The sequence below is a fragment of the Thermobia domestica genome, chromosome 11, assembly GCF_964235325.1.
Source record: "Thermobia domestica chromosome 11, izTheDome1.hap1.1, whole genome shotgun sequence".
NCBI lineage: Eukaryota > Metazoa > Arthropoda > Insecta > Zygentoma > Lepismatidae > Thermobia > Thermobia domestica.
Window position 1 is genome coordinate 22,651,740 of NC_137464.1, and position 10,184 is coordinate 22,661,923.

The 10,184-nt window shown below is 34.9% G+C and overlaps 2 protein-coding genes across 2 annotated transcripts; both read right to left on the bottom strand.

Moving 5' to 3' along the window:
• Positions 1 to 371: 371 nt before the first annotated feature.
• On the bottom strand, positions 372 to 938 carry LOC145665088 (uncharacterized). Its single transcript, XM_081732359.1, has one exon. It carries the CDS (start codon positions 936 to 938, stop codon positions 372 to 374), a length of 567 nt encoding a protein of 188 aa, XP_081588485.1.
• A 433-nt stretch (positions 939 to 1,371) lies between these two features.
• On the bottom strand, positions 1,372 to 2,286 carry LOC145665089 (uncharacterized). Its single transcript, XM_081732360.1, has one exon. It carries the CDS (start codon positions 2,284 to 2,286, stop codon positions 1,372 to 1,374), a length of 915 nt encoding a protein of 304 aa, XP_081588486.1.
• Between the last annotated feature and the right edge of the window lie 7,898 nt (positions 2,287 to 10,184).

Sequence of the window (10,184 nt, forward strand, 5' to 3'; positions counted from 1 at the left end):
GTTTTTTAATAAAGAAAGCTCTGAGTAGTAATTCCTCCATTTCCTCAAAGTCCATTGAGGAACTGGACTGTCCCATTCTAAATTTAGTTTCCAAATTTCTTGCAATAATATTTTCGCAATAATAGTAGTTGGAGAAATCAAACCTAATGGATCGAACACTTTTGCACTTTCTGATAAAATATTATGCTTAATTACAACTGACTTAACTGACGACGGATTGACATTATACGAAAATACATAATTTGATGGATACCACTGAATTCCTAACGTTTTCACTGAATTACTACTATCAAAATCTAAACCAATTATCACTTGTTTCAAATGGGAGGATAGGGAATACAAAACGTTGGGACTGTTGGATGCCCATTTTCTCAGTTCAAAACCTCCTTTCTGCAATAATGCACTGAGTTGTTCTTGTAACTGAATTGCTTCACTAACTGATTGGCACCACTGATCAAGTCATCAACAAAAAAGTCTTGCATTACTACAGCCGATCCAATAGGAAATGATTCTTCTTCATATTTCGCTAATTGTTGCAAACTTTTCACCGCTAAATATGGTGCTGAAGCTGTACCATAAGTTACCGTCACAAGCCTGTAATCTTTGATCGGAAGATTAGGTTTCTCACACCACACAATTCGCTGGAAGTCTCTATGTTCTGGTTGGATTCTCACCTGTCTATACATTTTCTCAATATCAGCAGTCAATGCCACATTATGCTGTCTAAAACGCACAAGTAATGGAATTAAGTCACACTGCAACCTAGGTCCGACAAGCAACTTATCATTCAATGACACATTAGATGAAGTTTTACAACTACCATCAAAAACTACTCTCAGTTTTGTTGTAGAACTGGAATCTTTCAACACTGCGTGATGAGGTAAATAACACACTTCACTGTTTGGTTTCAGTATTTCACTCTCTGGAATAATCTCCATATGCCCAAGTACCTCATACTCATGCATAAAATCTACATATAATTGACATCTTAGGCCTCTTCTTCAACCGACTTTCTACTTGCTTAAGGCGTTTAATTGCCGCTTCACGTGACTCACCAAGTCTTGCACTGTTGTCACGAAACGGTAACTGCACATGAAATCTACCTGTCTCATCTCTTAGATGGGTCTTCTCGAAATAAATTTCACACTGCTTTTCTTCTGACAACATTATATTTTGTGTAGGAATATCTTCCAATTCCCAAAACTTTTGCAAAATTCTTTCACTGTTGCACTGGATATGATATGTTGACGCTGTGAATTCTTTACGTCGCACTTCCTCGTCGCCAATAGAACCAAACAACACCCATCCTAATTTGGTATTCACTGCTACGGAAGACCCATTAACACCATTACACACACCCGCCAATAGCAATTAAGGGTAAATATCTGCACCCAATAACAGATCAATTCTGTCAGGAACATTAAAATTCGGATCTGCTAATGTTAACTTGTTAACATGCGACCACTGCTTGCTTTTATGAATATACCGTTTTAGTAACATGCCTGTTACTTTTGGCAATACTAACGATTCTACAGAAAATTCTGAGTTAACATCATAACTTGATGCAAACACAATATTAACAACACCTTTTGCCCGAGCAACATTACTGGAACTCAGTCCCGAAACATGTACATACACAGGCTGCTTTTGTAAACCGAGCCGTTGTGTGCAGTTTTCTAATACAAAGCTTTTTTCGCTGGCTGAATCTAACAAGGCTCTCACAGGTTGTAAATTACCATATGAATCTTTCACCATCACTAGTGCAGTTTGTAATAACACTGCATGTTGCACATTAGTTTCACTTGAAAAATGAGTCCCCACTGAAACACCTGAGTTCTGTTTATTTGGAAAATGAAGTAAAGTATGATGACGTTTGCTACACTCACGACACGATGCTGATTTGCAGCTGGACAGTTTATGATTAGATTGTAAACAATTAAAGCATAATGCTTTGTTTTTCACTAAGGAATGACGTTCATCAACTGACAGCGAAAGAAAATCATCACATTTATGCAAAGGATGAGTTTTGCTTTTGCACTGGCAACACGGAAATTGAGCTGAAGCATGATGCGCTATTGTTGATTTTTTATTACTCTTGTTTGACTCACTAGGTGGGGTTGATTTTGCATTGGAAGTGCTACTGGCTAATGCACGACACCTATGATCTATGAATTTCACCAATTGGTCGAATGTTGGTAGTTCACTGTCTGACAGTGAAAGTTCCCACTGCCTTTTTGTTTCACTGTCTAGTTTCCCTGTTATATGAATATAAGCAAAGGATCCCATTCGTTTATTTTTATGTCCAACACTGATAACGATCGCACACACTCAACACTTGTATCCAACAATCGACGTAACGAGCCAGCTGATTCTTGCTGCACTTGACCTTGACTCACAAAGCGCCGCAAGATGGACGTGACTAATTCTCGTTTATTTTGATACCTTAAATTTAACAGGTCCCAAGCTTCTTTATAGTTATCGTCAGTTATTTGTATAGATTGAATAAGTGTTGCTGCTTCACCTTGCAGACTAGTTTTTAAGTACTGAAGTTTTTGTGCACCCGTCAATTTTTCATTCTTACGCACTGCTGCGATAAACAAATCACGAAACGAAAGCCAATCATTTAAGTTCCCGCTAAAGCATGGCAACTGCAATTTTGAAAGTCGAATTTCTGTTGTTTTTTGATTATTCACATCACTAGAAGAAGCGTGAGATAATTTACCTGCACTTCCACTAATTTCACGTTAAGCTATGTAAGTCTATCTTCAATAGCAGCAAACTCTTCTTCTTGCACCAAATAAATTTCTTCTTCGGCACACAAGTTACTGGTTAGAAACAAAAGCTCATTTGTTTCACGTGACTGTTCACTCACTTTGTTTTTGTAGACCTGAACTACACTAATATCTTCCTGTTCTGTGATATTGTTTATGCAGTTTTCAGCACGAGTGACCTTACCTTTTAAAACACGCTTTCGGGAATTGTAAGCTTCCATTCTCGCCCACGCATTTTTTTTTCTTTCTTGTTAACACACAAGTCTTAGCACGTAGGTCACATAAAACACATAAACACGTATTAACATCTGGGTAGAAGGACCAAATCTTTATGATGGACTGTACAACACAAACGCTGGTTCGTTCTGTAATAGTTCGGTATAATAATATAATGACTATTTCTTACAATTCCCGAGTTAAAATAAAATGCACATTGAACACTATGATGATGCAGCTATAGGCTACGCGCTCACTCACACACTGCTGCTATACACAGTTTCAACAAGCTCCTACACCTTCCTTCTTCTTCTTCTACAGCTAACAAGTTACATTGAACAAACATCTTCAAACAAAACTAAACAATTTAAATAAACAAGTTAGGACTAAACACACTGCCTTAAATTATATATATATATATATATATATATATATATATATATATATATGAATAAATTATATCAACCCTGAACGTTCTTTTGAAAATTCTAAGATTCCAATTTAGTGACGAATCTTATTCAATGCACTTCATTCTTTTAGAGATATTCCTGTTTCTACACTACAACCGTTCTATTGGCCAGATATAATTTCTATGCAAATAAACTACTGATATTTAAAGATTTAAATTAGTATCACAAAATAGACAGAAATCATCCATAGTATCTCGATATCTTGTTATTTTTCAACACCTACACATTAGAATTGTCGAAACACTCCATCACGAACAAAGAGATTTAAATAAATAAGCATAAATCAGAAGAAAGAGGAGAAATGAATGCTATAATCTGTTAAGGCACGAATTACATAGAACAATAATGAATCAAGCATCCCAGGAAATCCTATGATGCCAAATTAACATGTGTAGTGTTACTATCTTCATCTACCCATTACTTACGAACATTTAGTGAAAGTAGTAGAGGCTTGTTTAATTTTTATTATAATTAACGATTCGTATCTTAAGAAAGTCTAATATTCTAAACGTACCTTCTTTCTCCTTCTGGTCTTTTTAGTTTTAATGTGTGTTTCTAACTGCTAAACACTGAATATTTAACAATTTGGATGTTTAGATATTGCAAAACTGAGGGCTATTTCATTAGGAACTCCTATTATTTCTTAACGCGCCTTTGGCGTGGGAGATCCTGGTTCAATTCCCGGCGGGAGCTCATGTGGTTCGGATTCCACGTTAATCAGTAGGTCCCGTCTCATGTAGCCTTGCTGCTGAGAGAGACGTTAAACTCAAATCAAATCAAACAAATCAATCCTATAATTGCTGCACGATTTGTTTCTCAGAGGAAGACAAATCCTGTAGAAGATTTGTTATTTTAAGAAAAAAAATCGGTAGAAGATCTTAATTCTCTGAATGACGCTCATTCATAAAAATTAATTTCTGAATTTTTATTTTATCTTTTATTATTCAACATTACAATAAGTTTCTCAAGATACACGGTAACTTCACAAACTAACAACGATGAGTTTTAATATGCATAATAATGTGTTCTCTACTGTTACATTTGAATGCACACATGCTGCACGTAAAATGTTCCAACTGAAGTTCTTTAGCTTGAGATTGGGCCTTTTCTTTAACAGTTTTGCAAGTGCAACACAAGACTTTTTCTTCTGATCTGATTTGTTTATGCCCACTAATAATCATTTCAGGATTTAATGTTTCAATGTTTTGGCTGCATTTGTATTTCTCATTGCTGTTCGTTCGAAGATTACTTCTGCGTTTATAAGGTTTGGTGCACAAACTACAAACGTTACGATTCTCATTAGATCCAATAGCAGGTATCTCATTTTCTCCCGATGTATCAGAATACTTAAGCAACGTAATTTTTCCTTTTGAATCATCTTTAGATGTGGGACTATCATTGGACGTACAAGAATTCGCTGTCTCAAAGAAAACCTTCTTATTAATGACAATTTGCTTCCTATTTTGTGACGATAAGCTTCCCTCAGCAAAGCTTGTTTTATTTCTTTGTTCTAACGACAAGTCCAGATTACTTTTATTTGAGTTTTCAACACATGTATTGTTATTTTTCGTTGGGGATGATATTTTCGTATTCGTCAATAGAGCAGCATTATTATTATCAGATGGTTTGTTCGGTTTGGAAGATCTGTTATATGCCTCTTTCATCTCTGTATCCTTGTTCATAACGGAAATTCTTCCATTAGGATACAACAAACAATGACTAAAAGACTTTACAGGTACATCTGGTATTTTATAACTGTTACCAGAGTTGGCATTCTTACTCTTAGATTTATGCTTTAGCGAATAATCCACTTTTCTCTATGTGCCAGAGTTACAAGATTTTCGTGCAGAACAGCTGTTATCACTGCAATGAATACTATTGTCAATATCTAGTATTACCTCTTCTACTGACGAATTTGTAGTTGAGCTTACAGGAGTTATAAGATCATTAGAACTTTGTTCTGAAATGATATCATCTTCATTACATACACATATAAAAGTGTCTTTCTCAACGAAGGGGATATTATTTCTCAGTGTACTGAGACGTCAAAATCACACTCAGTACTACTAGAAGGTAACAGGCTGGAAAGAAATGAATAAGTTTTACTAGTAGCATTGATAATACTAATAAACATTCATAACACTAGAAAATAAACTAAACCTATAATGCCTCTTCGTGGCTAAGTTTCTAATGCATGTGCTTCCTATGTGTAAGGACCCCAGTTCGATTCTTGATGGAGTAGTTTCGGTTAATACATTGAGTAACGGTTCGGAGTCGGGTTCAACAGAAGATCCTGTTTCATGGCTTCGATGCTCAAAAGGGACGATGAACTCCAATTAATAAAATAAATTTCCCTTCCCGGTACTACAGCGTACAGCCCACAAAGATTATGGTTTGCCAGACAATGCACGTGAAACTGAGGATGACAGTTGATTTATTGGCTCTCAATGGTATTATTTTTGGCTCTGTAAGAGCGGATATTGAAATCTCTTAACTCAACTAGCTTTCCCACTTACCTCATAATAGGTTAAAAAAACATCAGATCTCGAACATTGAACTATGTATACTAAAAGCACAAGCGCTAGCCATCAGGTTACACAACTCTTAGCTTTAAACAAACAAACAAAAAAGAAAAACTCCTTGATGTTACAGCCTACGAAAGTCTATGGCTGGTCAGATCATTTTTACTTCGGTGATAATGTGATCAGTACCTCGGCTTCACTAGCCTACCAGATTTTTCAGAAAAAGCAAGAAAGATTTTACGGTTTATAGGGGAGAAAGAAGAAAGCTATACAGGGTGTCTCATAAGTCTCCTGACATAGGGTAACTGTTATTATCAGAGTTACAACAAAATGTAAGAGAGGAAACCGTCTCCAAATATGATGTTTTCAATCTAAAGTGAAGGATTTTTTTGAATCGGACGAGTTGTTTTGGCTGTACACTCTTTATGCAATGTTAAATGAAAATGCAACGTTGCCATTTACCTGGACCCACAACATAAGTGAATGAAGTTGTCTTTTTCGCTAACGTGTCAATGGCCAGCCCCCATTTCAAACATGCCTCCATTCACCATACTCTTACAAAATTTAGTATGTTTAGTACATTAGTAGTATATAGTTGTAAATGTGTTCATAGTTATAAATGGAGTCCGAGGAGTAATTTCAAGAAATGAACTTCATGAAATTAATACAGTGGCTGAGGGATGGCAGGGCGGGACGAAGGTGGATACGTTTTGCAAGAGTATGGTGAATGGGGGCATGTTTGAAATGGGGACTAGCCATTTATAAGTTAGCGTAAGACAGTTACTTCTTTCACTTATGTTGTGGGTCCAGGTAAGTGGCAACGATGCATTTTCATTTAACATTGGGCGCATATAAAGTGTACAGCTCAAACAGCCGATTTAAAAAATTCCTTCACTTTAAATTGAAAACGTCATATTTGGAGACGGTTTCTCTTCTTACATTTTGTTGTATAACTCTGATAATAACAGAGTTAACATTTGTCAGGGGACTTTTGAGACATAACAAAAATATACACAATTTTGCTAAAACTTAGACTATTTCAATAATACTTACACAAATTGAACTCCATGTATTTTTGGTAATCAATGTTATATGTGTCAGTATTTGGGCACCCACATCACACACAGTTTGTGACAACCCACTTGTGAATCACAATTTGATGCACTGACTTTGTAGACACTTCTGGGAACTCTTTGTCGAGTTCAGTTATTGTGAGGCGGCGATTGGATCGCACTTTCCCGTTAACACATTCTACCAGATTTGAACAATAGGCCTTCTGCTACGCTCATCGTCATGAACATTTGAACGGCCTTCCCGAAACTCTCTGCACCATTGCCTAACCTTTCCTCCACCCATTACTGTCGGTCCGTAAATGACACACAATTCCCGATGGATGTCAACTACATTATGTTCTTTAGCGTTTAGCAACTGTATGACAGATGTCACTTCACCCCTTTGGCGGAATTTTGTATTACGGGAGTCATTTCGCCTTACTGCTACTCGAACGTACCCAATTCCACTCGAACGATTCTATCTCTGTTGCAAGCACAGAATTACCAGGGCATGCTCAATTTCAATCAGTGTTGCCAACCCCGTGTAAAAATCATCGGTTCTTTTTTGACATGTGCCTCGTACACGGGATCTCTGAACATACTTAGCACATATATAAAATTCGGAATAGTGCTTCACAGTTTCATTCAAACATCTTTAGAAAATTTACATTTTCTCACATTGTCTGCTTTAGTTTTTATCCCAGTAAAAATGATAAGAAAATAAATTATGGCATTTTGATGGTTTACTTCACTAATGTACACTCATGTCCAAAATTATTGTCGCATATCTATAACTGTCTTCTTGTAAGAATATAATTTGATAATTTTGAGGAGTACTTTTAATACTGATATGTGTATAATCAGGAAATGTATATTTGTGGTAAATTTCATAGGAAAAGAATTATAAATACGAAAATCATAATGAGTAAAATAAAATGTAACTAAATGGACAAGAAAATTTTATTTTCGTTTTATTGTTCTTTTTTACTGCTCTTTTGACATGGAATTTACCACATACTTGTCTTTACCGATTATACACATACTAACATAAAAAAACCGGGCGAATTCGTTATCAAATTATATTACTAGAACAACATATTTATAGTCATGCGACAATAATTTTGGACATGAGTGTACATACTTAACAGCATTACAGGAAGACTATTGAGATGGCCACCTTTGGAATTCGATCCTATAAGTAGAATATATGTCGCTGTTAGGTGAAATCAAAGATATGGACAGCTACTGTTACCGTGAAGATATTAACGGGTTGGCAACGTTAACTAACTCGCCGTGATTCAACTCTTATTAGCAGGGTGAATTAGCATGTTTGTAAATCCTAAACTTATGTAGAACAGAGAACAGCATGGATATTACTAATAATGTTGGAACATAGTAACTTACCTGCATCTATCACCACACCCAGAAGGGATAAAAGAACAATGTACCATTGCGTTATGTAGGTCACAAGTAGAGCAATCCAATTTATGCTTTATCTTTTTGCGAATTATTTTGTTTTTAACATTAATAATAGAAAGCAAACATCCATTCTGAATATATCATTTTCTGACTATTTATTAATATTTTATATACATAACAATTTTTTCATACCGACAATTTCAAATCACATACTGTTTATTAATATCAAAAAATGAATTTTCTGTAACAGTAAAGCAAGTTTGTAAGATGTTTTATAAGGCTATACAAGTTGACACTACAATAATATCAACACAATTCTTAACAATGAAAATCTAATAATCTATACATCACTCTCAGCTTCTTTATTTGCACTATCCTCTAGAAGTTGGTTATTTGTAAGTTTTAGGGTAGTCTCAAGATTTTCTTCCGTCACACACACCTTTTAGAATTCAAAATCCAATTGAAAGTACCAAAGATATTCTTAACTGAAGCAGATGATGAAATGCTCTCATTTAAAGCGTGACTGACCACGAAACACTCAATCTACATAATGTAATGTACGAAAAAAAATGTTTACTTTTTAAAGTATCTGTTGTTGAATGTCTAATTTCTCATTGTTGCTGGAAATAAAAGCTAAAATTAAACAGTAATGAAACAGACATTTTTAAAGAATTATGCTTTGTTTTATATATTACGACTTTATGGTTTACTTTTTAAAATTGGGTTTTTGAAATTTTTATCTGAAACCTTACATAAGGAAAAGATATGTTTAGGGTAACAACCATATGTTGACACCATAGATAATAATTAGTTACGGCACGAAAAATACTGCTATTAGTTACTGCATGATAATAATTACTTTCTTCTTCAAAATACACTTGTTTTTGTAAGTTGTCCACCCACTTAAGCGTTTTCAATGGAATCAATGGCGGCCATAAGGTTCACTCTACAATATCACAATAGTTCTACAATAAAATACTATACAACATACATTTCAACTAAAATATCAAGATTCCTCGCGAAACAGTAGCACTGCACGCTAAAAGTCATGTCACAATTAAACACAAAACAATTTTAAGCATTTAGAAATATCTACTGTCAGTCTCTGTTTCAATGTTAATAAACTGACTAGGTTTTTGATACAAGAAACTAGGTGTATGGGAATGAAATTGGGACTCTCTCCAGCTTCAAAAATACACCGACGTTGATGCACAAGTCATATTTGTTAGCTATCGTCCTGTATTTCAGCTTCTAATGAAGGGGGTTCCGTTGAAGCACAGCTTGATCAAAGTTGTTGCAGTCCTCTTGACAAATTTACCAAAGAACAGGTATCATGGATATAAAACAAGAGAGGCTGAGAAAGAGTACAATTAATGAATAGTATTTAAAGATATAACTGCTATGTCAAAACAAAAGGGCTGCCTGAGTTACCTAATAACCTTTGAATATGGAAACTTCTAAATTTGTAGCAAGTGACCCACTGACCATCTTGTGCACGCTTAAGTAAAATACCCACTGAAAAATATATTTTTTTAAAAAAAGGAACCAACACGTTAGATACTGGAAAATTTCAAGATGGGTAGGTAAAAAAAAAAAAAAAAAAAAAAAAAAAATCGAAGGAAAGTGTGGGAATCCTATAATGTTAATTTTTCTATAATATTATCATATTTTGTTGCAAATTTCGTATCTTAATAATATTTAATTTTTTCCCAAATTTTCGTTTACGTCAATTAG